Below are 15,910 nucleotides of genomic sequence, written 5' to 3' on the forward strand. Positions count from 1 at the left end.
ACTAGTGCCCTTATGAAAGAGGCCCCAGAGAGCTGCCTCCTTGTTTCCACCATGTGAGGATACAGCAAAAGACATCCATCCTTGAACCAGGCAGCCGGCTCTCATCAGACATTGAATCTGCGGGTGCCTTGACCTTGGACTTCCCAGGTTCCAGAGTTGCAAGAAATACATTTTTGTTATTTATAAGCCAGCCAGTCTATGATAGTTTTCTTATAGCAGCCCAAACTTATTTCCAACATTTAGACATGTTGCTAATACCAGGGGATATCCCCTGTGCCCAACTCCCACTCCAATCAGCATAAGCAACTTTTTTGTATCTGACTCTTGTGTAAGTACTTTCACTATTAGTGATTTTCATATAGTCAGATTACCCTTTGGCCATACCTATTGATGCATTTCAATACAAGATCTTGAATATCTATTTGTTATCATATATCGTTATTTGTAACTGTCAAAATGGTACCATTTCCTTATTACCTATACTCTCAATGCTGTATAATCATTTTTAAAGAACAAGTCAATGAAAATTTCATAAATACCAAGACTTGGGATATGTATTAGGGTGCACAGATACATTCTTTCAACAGATGTGTCCGCTTATTCAGTTTTGTCTTTCTCTGCCCAAACCGAATCAGAGAGCAGCCACCATGCTTCTTGTTAGGTAGTTGCCCCAATAAACAGCAATAACTGTAAGAGTCAGTTCTTTCCCCCCTTTTATTGGAACGCTAAGTTATTTGATGTAGTCTTAACTGTTGGGGAGAATAGGGGGTATGTCCTTGCCTGAAGGCTGGAGAGCAGACTAGATCTCTTTTGGGGGTAGAGGTGACATTTTATGGCACTTCGCATTTCTCTCACATTGCTCCTTTCTTTGGAACCTCCTTTCAGTAGTCTCTTCTCATGAAATTCATCAACTCATAAAGAATACTTCTTGAAAATACGGCCACAGTTCATTCTTCCCAAAATCTAGCTGGGTCCACATTGATCCACAGGTGCCAGCTCAGTTTCTGTGGAATCAGAAGCATCCAATGTTACAACTTCCTGATCATTTTCTTCTCTTCTTTCTCCTTTGCTCACTCTTTTCTTTCTCCATATTACCGATTTGGCTGACAATGCCTTAGATTTGCCCATGCGGAGCTTGGTAGTTGGCACTCAAAGCTAAAGAGCTGGATGTCTCCAAAGTTAAGTTGTAACTCTCCAGTTCTATAAATTCCTTTCTTTGAGATTTATTATAGTGGAAGGTTACTAAGACATTGAAATTCTCACTTAGAGTATGACTGTATTTTATTCTAATATTAAGTTCAAAAATCACTATAGCCTCGTATCTATGTATCAATATCTATGTATCTTAAAGGCTCACAACTCTTATGCTGTATAGATTTGAGTTTTAGATCAAAATTTATTCATGACATATTTACTGTGTGTCTTATGTGCCAGGTATGAGAAAACAGTGGAGAACAAGACAGAAAGGTCCCTGGTCTGGAGCAGGCATTCTAGAAGCAGAATGGCTCCATAATTCATTTACTCCATAAGTCAGAGAGAAAAATAGTGTCAGAAACTGGAAGGAATTATGCATTTGCCATGCTCTGTAGTATATACCATAGACACAGAATTGGGAAAAAAATTTCATACCGAAATATTTCAGATAAATTACTTCCATTCAGGAAATACATGCTCATTATATTCTTCAAACTAGAAATTACTTTATCCCTCTTTCCTTTGAAGTTCTCTTTAAATCTGTTATTATTCAGGGTCTGTCCAATTTCTCATCAAATTGCCCTATTTGTAGCTTCCAAACGTTCACACCTCTATGATGAAATGAAGCCTATAAAATGTCTTAGGGGCTTAAACTGTGTGTGATGCAGAACTGGTATTTAAACCCTTAATGAAATTAAGAGCTTTTAAAGTGTTGCATTTTGGGTTTATAGGGGTCTTCCTCCACCTTTCTTTTGCTCTCGCTGTCTCTCCCGCTATTCTGCTGGAGTGGGTAGATTAAGGATGGGTGGGAAATAGTACACGTTTTACTTTTATTGCCTTCTCTTTGAAAATACAATTTTCATGAATTGGAGATTTATGAACACTTCATACCGCTTGAAGGTATCTGTAAACTGTGTGTGTGTGTGTGTGTGTGTGTGTGTGTTTCCGACTCTCAAAGCAGTTTCTTTCCACTGGTCTAATTCTCGCAGGCAGAAATGCTAAATATGTCTCTCGCTGCAGAAAAAAATGAAAGTGAAGAGAAAAGAAAATAGAGAAGAAAAGAGCACGAGGAGGAGAAGAGAGGAAAACGGATCGAGAAAATGAAGGCGCACTGGATTCCTGATTGCCGACAAGCAGACCCAGAGAAACCACGGCGCCGAGGCGCAGGCGCCCACTGGTTCCCGGAGCTGCCAATCGGGGCGTAATCCCGTAGGAATTTCTCCCGGGTTTAGCTGGGAGTCACCCTGCCGCCTCCTATCTCCCAGACGCCTGGAGGAGCCGGGAGAAGCCAGCTCCTGAGGCAGGGAGAGTGGCAGGGAGGAGGGCGCAGGAGGAGAGGAGGAGGACCCCAGGAGGGCGGCGGCGGCGCGGGAAGAGGAGGGGCGCCGCGGCTGAGCCACTAGCTGCGCTCCGCGGCGCTGCTCTCCAGATACTCCGGGAGCTCCTGCCGTGCGGAGCGCGCCCCCACTGCTCTGCCCTAAAACTTCAGCTGCAGCTCCGTTCCAAGCCCCCTAATTTATTTCTCAGAATCAGAAGCTGAGCCGTGACACGAGGAAAGAGTGCGCGGAGGAGTAAAACAGCAGCAGAGCACGAAGAGCTCTAGAGAGCAGCCTCCCCAGAGCAACAACTCGGCGCCAGGAGTGCAGAAACCAACAAGTGAGAAGGCGCAGCGTTTCCCCAGCGCAGCCGAGGACGGGAGAGCAGGCGCAGGATTCGCGAGCGCCCCCGGGCCCCGAGCCGGAGTCCCCGAGCCCGAGCCGCGTACGCCGCGGCTGCTCTGCTCCGGATCTTTCTGCGCGGGCTGCGCCAGGCGCTGAGCAGGAGGCTTCGTTTCGCCTTGGTTGCAAGCGGCTGCTGGGAGCAGCCAGACCTCGGGGAATATGCAGCGCTCTTGGATCCTGCTTACCTTGGGCTTGGTGGCCTGCGTGTCGGCGGAGTCGGTGAGTGGGCCAGGCGGGGGTCGCGCGCGCCGTTTAGGGTGCTCGAGGCCGAGTAGAGTCCGTGAGGCCGGCGGGAATCGGGCAGCGCCGCCTGGGGGTTCCTACCTCCCCACACCCCCAGACGTGGCGCTCCCCTGCGGGGGAGCTACTGGGACGAAAGCGCTCACTCCTGCATCGGTTTCCACCTTCCCTTCATGCAGAAAAGCGCCGCTTGTTGGAGTTGCCCCGAGGTCCCCGGGGATGAGGGAGCGAGAATCGCAGTTTTGTTGAACCTCAGAAGCTACAGGAGTCACTCTCAATTTTTTCGCCCCCCCCCCGGAGGGTCTTACTGCGTCGCCCGGGAAGGACCGAGGGGAAAGGGTGGCAGGAGACAGGGGCCTTCACAGGGCTTGCGCGGGAACGAGTCCCCTCTGCTCTCTCCCCCAGACCCGAGGGCGACCTGGAAAGTTTGAGGTCCCTTTCTCCGCACACCATCTCTCCACGCCAGCTTTCCTACGCGATTGAATGCAAGTTCTGGGGGAGACGGGCCCTGACTTAAGAAACTCGCGAGCCTCGGGAGAGGAAAGTTTGCAGAAGTTCTTTTGTTTGATGTTCCCCTTGGCTGGGGCGAGGGAGCAGACACTACACGGAGACGCCACCCGCAGAGGCGCAGTCCGCGGTCCCGCTGGGGGAGCGCCGAACGGCCAGAAAATGTCAAGGCGCCGGCCGCTGGGATACCGATTTTGCGGGGACCCTTTTCTACTTGAGGGGCGGAGGGCGGCCCTTAGTGGCAGGAGGACATTTTAATACGGATTACACTGGAGTGCAGCATGCAGGGCGAAGCGAGGTGCATGTGACACACGGCTTGGCCTCGGGTCGCATGGCATCTCGGGGACCAGGGTTTACAGCCCGCCACTCTAGCCATCGCGGGCCCTGGTGGGCGTGCACCGAGGCCGGGAGGAGTCTTCTCCGATTCCCGCAGGCTGAAGGCATTTGGTTTCGGCAGTGGAGACTTGGTTTCTCCTTCTCAGGATGGGTTTCGGGCGCTAAAGCTTGTATCCCTACATCGCCTGAAGAGCGCCCTCTAATGGGAAGTGCCTCCTGGACCCCTACCTGGGCGCCCCGAGCTTTGTCCGGCTAGGTGGAAGCCCAAGCAACCCCAATTCCGTTTGCAGCCTCACTTCGATTTGGGGCTTTGGTTAGCGAGTGCAGCTCTTTCTGTTATTTCCAGTTTTTCGTATCTCCTCCCTTTGCCACCTAATACCTTGTCCATTTCAAATATAGTGAAGTGTCTCTTCGAGGACAAATAATGTCATCTTTAAGGGTGGTTTTGTGTTTTTTTTTCACTCTTCCCTCTGGAGTGTTACTTCTCCTTTCTCTCCTTTTATGAGTTGAGGCAGTTTAGGATTGGAAAACCTCCTTGGCACTAAGCAGCAGATGGACATTTTTCATCAGTGCGGGAGCCTCTGTGTGGGCTAGCAAGTCCCCAAACGTTACTAGAGGTTGGCGAGCATGTAGGATTGTACACTGTACAGAAAAGATGAATACTGGGGTGCTCTGGCTATAAAAGAACTCTGAGCCTTATTGGTATTATTTGTTTTTGGCAAATAATCTTTAATCCATTGGGATTGGTAACCTCACAGCCTGTTATGAACTTTGGCTTCTTGTACACAAAAAGGGGGAGAATCTCTCTTTATTTCAGAAAAAACATTAGTGCTTATCTTCTTGCAAAACAGTGCAAAGGGAGAACTCCATTTAAAGGTCTTCAAGAAAAGCCTGCCTAAAAAACTATCCCAGGTTAAGGAGGTCCTTCTTTGCTGAGACTTGTTCAGAGTTTGCTAAAAAATATTTCCGTTTGGGGATTCTAGAAAAAGAATGTCTCTATAGTCTGCCTGTCTGGTTTTTGTTTGTTTGTTTGTTTGTTTGTTTGTTTGTTTGTTTTTGCATAAAGCAAGATGGTAGCGCTCCTTAAAGCTTTTTGGCTGAACTGTACCTGTTCTACCTAGTGGCACTTTTTCCCCAAACTCTGTGTCTTTGGGGTTTTAATAAATCTCATTTCCAGCCAGAACTGGATGGTTTCTGAGTAAGCTCCTTCACCGTGGTAGATGCTGTTTTCAGTAATAGGAACATCATCCAAAAGGGTGATTAGATATTTTTAAAATGTCAACTTGGAGACTAGCAGAGAGTCTTTGTTAGGCAATGAATCAGTAGTTCTCAATAGAAACTGTTTTAAAGCTCAGGATGGCTAATAGTCCATTTAAATTACTTTTCAGTCTGTATTTGTTGCATGTCTAGCAACATAAATGTATGCAAAGTTCAAAGACTTAATTTTTAAACATTTAACCATTATAGCTCATTATTTCCAGTACTTTGCGTTTTAATTTGAAAACTGCTGCTGTTTCCTGGGAGTTAGAAGTAGTGATCATCTGAGCTTAAAGACTTTTTAAAAGGAAGAAAGGAAAAAAGTCTGCAGTTAGTGAATTCTTTAGTTTAAACTAAGCTCAAGGGGAAAAAAAAGATATTCTCAGGAACCAAGGCTCAAAGCAGTTAGTTTAAAGGGTCTGATGGCCCTTTATGGACTCTGGAGACAGCAGGGACAGCCTGTTTGTGGTGATGCCTTCATACTTTCCATTGGCAGGTTAGGACTTTCACTGCCGGAACCGGCAAGGGGAAAGACTGACTGAGTGTGGCAGTAGTGATATGCTGCTGTTTCTCCATCCGTTTTTTACATGACTGTTTAGTTTTAGGAATAATATATTGCAGACTGCTATAAATGTATAATTTGAACTGGAAATATATTTTAAGAAAAGGAAGCATTTTGAACTAGTGGAATTTTATACACATGCTTAGATCTGTGTAAATTAAAAGAAACTGTCAAGTCATTTGGACCCATGCATTACCTCTCAGTGTATTATGAAAGGCAGGCTTTGGAAAGTTTGCATTAGAAGGAAAAATAAAATTGGAACCATATAACCTTTTGCAGTTCTCTAAAAAAAAAAGTTTTTTGGCTGCTCAAGTAATGAAACAAATTACTTTTGCTAGGGAATTTTATAGAAACGAGGGCTTGTTCTCTGTTAGATGTTAGCAGTAGGTAGATGTCATTTAAAAAGAGATTTTATAAGATCAGGCTTGCAGAGGATGGGTGTCTTAGGAGGAGTTTGAGTATGCCCTCCAACGCTTACATCTGGAACCTGGTACATCTAGTTTTGAAGGTGCTCACCTTTCGAAAAACTGTGTAACATGATTATTCGGATGGTGATAATAAAAAATCATTAGTTTGGAAAGGTTCTCAAAGGATCATCTAATTTTTTTCCCCTGGTGGGACTAGTTCTCAAGTCTACAGAATCCGCTAGAGACCTGATGGCCAGCTGCAGGGAGCCTGAGGTCTTCTCAGGTTGGCCAGGCCCCTCAGGCTGACCTAGCTACACACAGCCCAGCCTCCACTGTCATTTATGTTTATAGGGAGTCTGGTCAAGCCTCTGTGCTTTTGGGTTGTTAGCTGGCAGTGATCCAATAGGTCATGCAAGGAATGTTTAGATTCTCATGAGACTGTCCCTCCTCCATTTCCAAAAATCAAACTAAAAGATCTCACCCGTCATTTTCTTCTCAAGACAGAAGACTTGCCATTCCTTCCACTGTTGACAGAGAGTACATTTCAGTATCTCAGAATTACCTAATTCTTTCATGGGGCAGAGGCTTAAATAAAGTTTCAGAGTAAATCAAGAAGTAATGAGGAAGAATCTTTGCTGAAAACAAGCGACTTTTACTAAAATTTTTTTAGTCAACTGTGCCAGTATCATCTCTTAATTCTAGTCCTTTGGGTTTGAATGTTGAAGCTGTCCTTGACTCATTTGTTTTTGTTAATTTGTTTACTGCCAGTTGGCTTCCAAGTCCATCTGCGTGTTGTTCCGTCTACAAATATTTATTCAGCATCTACTAAGTGCTCAGGATAAAGCAATGAGTAATCCAGGCTAGCCGCTTTGTCTTTTGGGAGCTCACATTCTAGCGATCCAGATAGCTTTCCCCTTCAGTATTTTCTTTCTTTGGCCTTGCCCGCTCATGCCTCCATGTCAACAGCCTTGCAGTTGCCCTTCCTGGCCCAGATGCTCATCTACTGTTTGATTTATCCTGTATCACTTAGACTGTGTTGCCCATGCTTCATAAAGTCCATGTTTCCTTGTTATCATGGTGTGGAGTCAAAATATCTCTGCTAGATTTATAAGATGCTCCATAATATTGCTTCTTCTGACTTATCCCCCCTTGATTTCTCTCCATCATGTTTCCAGGCCTTGGCCCACCAATCTTACTGTCATGCATACTCCCAGGATACCACATCATTAGTGTTTCTCCCTTTAAATTCTATTGATTCAAATCCGGGCTCCAAATAGCCTTAGATGACAGATCTAGTCTTTATCTTTACATTCTGTAAATAGGCAGGGAGACTGATGATCAGAATCACGAGGTATGTAAAAATACAGATTTCAGGGCTTCCTCTCAGATCTACACAATCAGAAACCTGAAAGGAGGCAAAGTGGTCTGTATTTTTATGAAGCATCTCAGGTGATTCTAATGAATCGGCTACATGTGAGATCCAAGTTTGAGTCACACACTTTACCCGATTCCATGCTATTTTGTTTTAGGCCCAGGGCTCCCAGCAGTAAGTAGTTCTGTGACCCTGATGGCTAGGCTAGAGTACTAAGGGCTTTGGCTTAGGAGGTGGACAAGTCTAGGTTCAGCTGCTAGTACTATGCTACTTAGTATACTAAGTGACAAACTAAACACCAAGTCACTTAAACTACACACAGGTTTATGTATAAATTGGACCTAAGAACATCTATAACATGACTGTTGTGAACATAAAATATGGGGCATAGGAATGACGCTTGAGGCACAGAGGTACCAAGTGGTTTTTTTCTTCTTTTCCTTTCTTGGACTGTTTTCTTGGCTATGAAACCAGAGAGCTATATAAGATATTCGTAAGGCCTCTTAATCCTTTGACATTCTTGAGACGTTGGTGCCATCTGAGGGGAGGGCCCTTGTTTCCACACCTATGATCCCTGCAATAAACACCTGTTGATGCCGCAAGGCGTTTATGTACAGGTGCCATGGCTGAGGGCATGAGGGTGTGTTGGTCCTGCTGGAGCTGGGCTTCTCTCTGGCCCCTGAAGGCAGTGAGGTCTGGGGTCAACTGACTCTAGCACCTGGCGGCGGGGGGTGGACCTGGGTTAATTTGCCAATTTTGACCGTCCAGACCTGTTTCATCAACACTGCAATGTTGGTGTGAAAAATAAACAGCTATCGATGTCAAGTCTTGCACATCGTCAGTGTACATTCATGCTTCCTCCCGTGTCCTTGGGCTGGGTTGTGATTCCAGCATGTAGGAAGGAGAGAGTTACGTGTGCATCATAGGGTGGAGTGCAACTAGTCATCTAGAATTAAGTGGCAGGGGTGGTGAGGGAGTGTTGGGAGCTTGGAGACTGAGAAAGGGAGTATTTAAAGTGTAGACATGCATGAAATTTCTCCTTTTAGCAACTTCTCCTTTGAGCTTCAGATCTTACTATTAAAAATCTCCATTGGGTTTTGACAAGTCTGTTTCTAGGGCAGCATTAGCTTTAACAACAAGGCTAGAGGGGTGACTGTCTGTGAATAAGAAAGAACACTGTTGAAATAGAATTGTGAATGTCTGTTTTTCTCGGGTATCTGGGTATCTCGGGGCTAGAAGGAGGGGAGAAGCCTGAAGTCTTTGGAGACTTCTCATTTGAATTTCGTATCAGCAGAGGGAGGCCCACTGGTATGCAGTTGGCGATGTGAGAGCCAGTTCATGGTCTTGGGCTCCAAGCTATAGAAAAATTTATTGAGGCTAAAGATGTTTTCATATTTCTTTCCTCTGCCTTTGAATCTGTTTTATGAAAAATGTCACGAAGATGCAGTAAATGTGCCCTTTACGGAGTGTTTTGATGTTTATTTTCTTTTTTATGACACTACAGGTAAATTAAACACAAACAGTTCTGATATTTAAGGATTATGTGCAATTAACAGAATTCCATTGCATGATAAAAATGACGCATGGAACAAGATAGCCAATTGTTGTATTTTTCAAGTTCTTATCAAAAAATGAGTAAAATGTATTTTTGTATAATTTTTTTATTAAATATAAAGACCATAAGAATAAATTACAATATTTAGGGCATAAGTGAGGTTTTGCACACATGTAATTAACTATCTTAATCCCTCTGGGACTTCATTTCCCCCATCTCTAAAATGATGGAATGAACTAGAGGAACTTTCTGTCTTTAAGATTTACTTTTTCTATAATGCTGCAGGGTGTAATGAGAAATGTTATGATTAACCTAATCAATGAGTAATTATTAAGCTCCTGTCAAATACTTATTGTTTTATTATTGAAGCAAGGAATTAATTCACAGTACAGAAAAGTAAGTCATTTCTAATAGCTGATGATAATCAGTTAACGTGCACTGAGTGTTCATTGTGAAGTGCCAGGATGATATGCATCACTCTGAATGTTCATGATCTCATGTCTAGCATTTTCCCACATATTTTATGGGACCAGTTGATATGAGAGAATTCACTTTCATTTGAGATAGAAGGTAACATGACTTGTTGATATAATTCCAAGGGCTTTTTAAGGTATGTGTTACTGAGGGGATCTCAGGCTTCTCATTTGGTTTCTGGCCTAGACCTTCATTTTCAGAGTATGTTCGGGGGGCCTTTAACTAATACCTTCCCTTTGCTGCTTCTGTGTAGCACTGGAGCCCACAGTAAGTGCTGTGGAGACCACAAACAAGATTTCAAGTGAGGAGGAAGTATGGTAGAGTGGTTCAGAGTCTGAGCACTAGAGATGAGACTTGCCTGGGTTTGAATCCACTTACCGTGTAACCTTGGGCAACTTTCTTAGCCTCTCTGTGCTCAGTTTTCTCATTTGCAAAATGGAAATGGAATATCCTAGAATAGGTTCTTAGGATTATATGAGATAAAATAAGTAGGAGCTTTTATGGCATATTCATGCTTTTTTGTCACATGTTCATTACTGTTACTTTAATTCCTGGTTTTCTGTCTCCCTAAAGAGTGGGGCTTGACATACCAAATGGGCTTCTTTGAATAGCTCCACCCCAGAGGGTAGCCCAGGATTTGCATGATCCAGCCTGCCTTTTCATACTGGGGCTCTCTTCCCTGACTTGGGGTGGTCTAGATCTGTGTTGAGATATTGGGGATATGCTGGTTCTCAGCTTTTCTCTACATGTGAACCATGTAAGAGAATATGCTGTCGATTACTTCTGGCCCATGAAAGGTTTATTACAGGGACTGGATGAATCTGTAGTATTAAGATGTGAAGAGCCCACCTTTTCTAGTAATTTTACTTCTACAAATCTATTCAAGGGAAATAATCATACCTGGGTAAATGTATTTTTAGAAGCCTTACTTATAATAGTTAAAAAAAAAGGAAGCCACCTAAGTGTACAGTAGAGGAATGGTTAAATAAAAGATTCTAATTTATACATTAAATATCATACAGCCATTAAAATGTATTTGAAAAAATGTTTATAACTTGAAACTGCAATAGACAAAAATGTTGGACATAAAACTATAGTAAAACTTGAGTTATATTAAATAGAGTACATAGATAAATGTCTGTTATAGATATGTATGTACAAACCTGTACATGTGATTAAATTGCATAGCACTAAATACACGCAAACAAATGAGTATAAGTAAAACCCAGGAAATCCAGATAAGATTGGTGGATTGTATCAATGTCATCCTTATTGTGGTATTTACTGTAGTTTTATGAAATGTTACCATTGGGGGGAAACTGGGTAAAAGGCACAAGAAATCTCTGTATTATATCTTACAACTTCATACGAATCTACAATTATCTCAACAAAAATTTCAATGAAAAAAAAATGGCACCAGACCTAGACAGTTTTACAAGTTATGCTGTCCCTTCAAGGAACAGATACTAATTTTTGTTCCAGAGCTTAGAAAATGACAGAAGGCTATTCTTTTTCTTTCATGAGGTTAGCTTTACTTTATGTCCAAAGCAGACAAGGAGAGCACAAGGAAACTAATCTGTAAGCCAGTTTCACCTAGGATCGTAGATGCCAAAATTTTAAATAGAATATTATCTAACTACGTACAGCAGCTTATTAAGAGAATGATGATGAGCCCGAGAAGGGTTTTTCCAAGGAATGCTTCAACGTCAGAAAAGCAGTGCAGTTATTAAGTTTAAGGGAGAGTGATATGATCATCTCAACAAATGCAGAGAAGCATGTGGTAAAAGTTTATAAAGATGTTAACATAAGGGTCTGTAATTTCTGGTTAACTGAGGGTTTACTATATTAGGGTTAGTACATCTGTGCTGATGGCTCAATTTGCTTGGCATGTTTAGGAACCAGAAAGCCACTGTTTACTGAGTTGTTAGGCAACAGTCTCTGGTTACATGGGTGACAGGTGTGTGACAGTGTGATTAAATATGGGTTATAACATATATGGATTTTTATTCATATGAAGTTGTAGTTTTAGCATTCCCAAGATTCAGTGGTACACTCTCCCAAATTGAGATAATCAGGAGATGATCTTGCAGATTTTGGAATCAGGTGAATTGGGGTTCAGTTTCTGGTATTACCACAGAAAAGCCACATAACCTTAGGGGTATTTCTTATTTATCATCTCCGAGCTAGGTTTTTCAGTGTTAAACTGGATGTTGCTCTTTGGTTATTTTGAAGATTACCTTTAATAATGACTGTGAAAACTTCTAATGCAAAACCTGAACCACAGTAGGTGTTTTAAACACATTTGTTTCTCTTTCCTTTGAGCTTTAAGTTCGGTAATTTTGGAATGTGTTATATTTATAAATATGCCTGTGTTTCTTGTTTCATACTTGCATTCTGACTCTTGATGTTAAAGGGCATACATTTTCACAAATTTATGAGCAGTTTATTTTTTAACAGGTAACGTGTAATGCTGAATTACACTTTTTCTTTCCTCTATCATCTATGTTTCAACATCAGGAAAGCAATGCAGTTATTCACAGTTTAAGGCAGCTAAATCACACTCAGCTAAAGCTCAAAATAGACTTATATACAAGTTGGAAATTTAGTTAAGACTTGAAAATCTAATGTAGTACTTGGGATTGTAATTATGAAATGCTTATAGAGGGTCAATTTGGAATCTTACATTGTAAATATTGATTTATTTATCTGTTAAGTTTACCAGTGAATTAAAATCTTAATTTTATGTCCTATTTCTGAACTCAGTTAGATGAAGAGTGATATTTTATTTGATTATATTAGATTTGATTAGATTTTGTGATTATCTTGATTGGTTAGTAAATGAAGTTTTATGTTTGGTAAGTCAGTCAGTTAATAGTTAATTCTTGTTACTGCACACTTAGCAAAGGCAAATCTCTATTGGTCTTGCAAGTTAAAAAGAAATTATGACATGATATGTACATTCTAGCAACTATTATATACCTTTGGATTATTTAGGGTAATTGAAGATGGGCTGAACCCATATTTAACATGAATCAGTTTCTTTTTTGCCTGAATCCAGTTAGACATATCCAGCAATCAAAACTGCCAAAGAACTACAATTGAGAAGGATAAGAAGAGAAGTCACTGCTTTCTAGAAAAACAAAAACAGAACCTTCCCTGAAGTGGCAGACTGTTTTGGAGAAAAATAAGAATTCTCTTTGATGACTTGAAGACACTTAATTTTGATACTTTTCTCTTTTTCTCCACCTGCTCTCCAAGGAAAGACTTCTGAATGTTAAGGTATGCAAAAGATACAGTGAACAAGAAATTGTTTAGAACCTGAGTAATCTATTTGATATCAGGGGAGAAAGAAACCTTAAAATTCACCAGTCTGATTCTCCATACTCTGTAAACTTTAGACTCTTAAAGGTGAGAGCTGGACCTTATATTAGGTGTTAAGATTAAGTACTCTTATCTGATGAAAGAAGTATAAAGGTGTTAGGATGAGTCCCATTATGTTCTTTTGGATTCTGCTTTTTAAGTATGTAACAGTGGATTTGAGAGCTGGAATTGATTTTAAAAGGGAGGTTTAAGTCATTGGTCCAAGAGCACATGGTGGTAGAGGTATAAGTTGGGTCTAGGCAATCTGGTAAATTAGTATTTTTTTTTCTTACTTAAAACAGTTCCTTCTGGCTCCTTCTTCTCCCTCATTCCCCACATTAATGAGAAGCACTGAACAAACTTCACGTTTTATTCATCATCAAACAAGGTGAATAAATGAAATACCAAATGGAGCATATACTATGTTATACAGTCTGCATCAGTGGTTGATGTGTTTTGTGCAAAGTGAATAACAAGGTGGTTTTTAGATAATTTCTCAATTTCCAGCAAAAATTGTGCTTCAGCTAACTCTTTTGTGAACCTTTTTGGCTAATTAGGGGAGGAGAGCCAAGAACATTGGGGTTTGGAAGACCCTGAAAACCCCAAGAGGTCAGGGACTGAAGTAAAGTTGATTTGTAAATCTTGAGAAGATTTTGGAGTCTTGTAGGGAGAAAAGGTGATAAAAGCTTTGTGGAGATAAGAGTCAAAACTAGAAGCAAAATCTTCATGAATTAATACCACATGTAACTAGGGGAAAATAACTGCTACTGTAGGTTAAGGAAAGGAGAGCATTCCTTGGATTTTTATACTAAAAATATGTCAGTGCCTTCCTGAAAGATAGTGTGAGACACTAATGGCTCAGGTAAAAACACTTTTTCACTCAGGTTTTTTTTTTTTTTTTTTGCCAGTATCAGATGTAGATTGACCTTTTCTCCAAACACTTTTTTTCTTGAATACTGCTTTTGTAAATTTTAGTGTAATAACATAAATATATTTGAGTCATAGTTTTTCAGAAAATGAGTCTTTGGGGTAATAGTTTTAAGAAATGAATCTATTAAAAGACAACAATGTTAAAGATTACCACACCGATCTCCTGCTTAGAACTGTGATTTGCAGTTTCCATTCATTGTCTCAAATTGTCACTCTACTGCAAGGTGGTACTACTTGACTAGTTGCTTGTGATCCAGAAGTTAGAGCCTCAGATTTTTTAGCTTTAAGGAGTCCTGACATGATACTACAGTCATTCAAGAGAAGAGCGAAAGTGTTTAAATATATAACCACTTTTTAGTGTAATTTAATGGGCGCAGCCTGAATAATGAATTGTCAGACCCTTCATTTGTGTTGCTTGGCCTAATAGGTCATTGTATTCGGATTTCTTTATAATATTTAGCATATTACTTTGATGGCTCCTCTCCACAAGCTTCAGTCTGGTAATGCGAGAACTAAGGAGTAGAATTAATGGGAATCTTTTTAAATCTCAGCTCTGCTCATATCTATATGACTTTGAGCTGGTAACCTAGTCTGTGCCTCAGTTTTCTCATCTGTAAAAAGGAGCTTAGTCACAGCAGCTACAATAGAGATGCTGTGAGGATTAATGAGTTACTGCATGCCCAGCATTTAGATGAGTGCTGGGTGTTGAGTCAGCACTAACCTCTGTGTTGACACTGATTGAAATGGATGGATGGTTCATTAGATGTGCTGATCAAAGAAGAAAGGATCCTCTTTTGAGGTTTTGAACCTGAGACTAAGAAGAATGACGGTGCCACTGACCAGTTAGGAAAGACAGAAGAGAGGCTGAATTCTTTCCCCTTTTTTTCTTTTCATGGCTCTTAGTTCTCATTTGGATAGTGAAGGGCATGTTCTAAATCAGTGGTTCGCAAACCTTTCTGCACATTAAATTCACCTGGGGAGCTTCTAAAAGCTATCTGTGTCTGGGCCCTACCCAGGGCCAATTAAATCAGAATATATGGGGCTGGGGCCCAGCTATCTGTTTATAAAAGCACTCCAGGGAATTCCAACCTCCAGAAGGTTTGAGAATCAGTGCCCTATATGCCTTTCTTGGTCTCCTCTAGCTTAGAGGGAAATCTTACAGATTAGGTTTTTGTCATCTTAAACCATGTTTTCCACTGGTTGTGACTCGGCCCCCTGTAGTACAGCGGCTTCACAGGACTGATCTGCTGGTCACAGTCTAACTATGCAGAATTGAAAAATGCTTTCTCTCTTCCAGCTTCCTTTTCTATCCTTCTCTTCAACATTTGTCTGTTGGCTCATACTTTTCTGATAATTACATTGGTGGATTATGATGCATTTGAGAGTTCTTTAGACAAGAGATTATATGTACATATAAATTAAGTTTACCTGAGGATGTCTTTAAAAAATCGAAACATTTCCCCTTCTGAAGGAAAACTTTCCTTAGTAGAACAAAGGATACTTGTCTTCTTGGCCTGGTTGCAGAAAATCATGTTTGGTCAGCCTATTAGATTTGCCTGAGTTCATGCTTTGAACAGAGAGATTGCGTTTTACTGATTGGAAATTTATTCTAAGACTTTTCTGAATTTACCAATCACGTATAAGCCCTACACGTGTCTTAATGATGGCCCTCTTATTGTAACTGCACTTCACTTCAGCGATTTGGACCTGTTTCAAATCAAATTAATTCCATGAACTGTACTATTTCCTGTTAAAGTAGGGAAGAGAGAGTGCTTTAGGCTGTCCCATGAATAAGGCATCTGAGTCGTCTTTAGTTCATGCTTCAGTAAAAAAGCCACAGCCCATTATTTAATCTATTCATAGTTTACTTTGTTCATATATCTAATTTGGGAGCATGTTTGACCTCACTCCACTCTGAAACACAATTTTCCATCCCTTGAATAAAGGGGGATATCTTTAATTGACTCAGAGGGGGAAAAAACCTCACTTAAGAAT

At 41.2% G+C, this 15,910-nt stretch overlaps 1 protein-coding gene across 1 annotated transcript in view; it reads left to right on the plus strand.

The window, feature by feature from the left end:
• Positions 1–2,476: 2,476 nt before the first annotated feature.
• The window catches only part of SDC2 (syndecan 2), a 101,962-nt gene continuing 88,528 nt past the window's right edge, over positions 2,477–15,910 (plus strand). The window contains exon 1 of the mRNA XM_016125457.2: positions 2,477–3,134. Within this exon, the coding sequence (XP_015980943.1) occupies positions 3,075–3,134 (60 nt within the window). The 5' untranslated portion in view covers positions 2,477–3,074. The remainder of the gene's footprint in view (positions 3,135–15,910) is intronic.

This window comes from Rousettus aegyptiacus, unplaced genomic scaffold (assembly GCF_014176215.1).
Source record: "Rousettus aegyptiacus isolate mRouAeg1 unplaced genomic scaffold, mRouAeg1.p scaffold_m13_p_15, whole genome shotgun sequence".
Taxonomy (NCBI): Eukaryota; Metazoa; Chordata; class Mammalia; order Chiroptera; family Pteropodidae; genus Rousettus; species Rousettus aegyptiacus.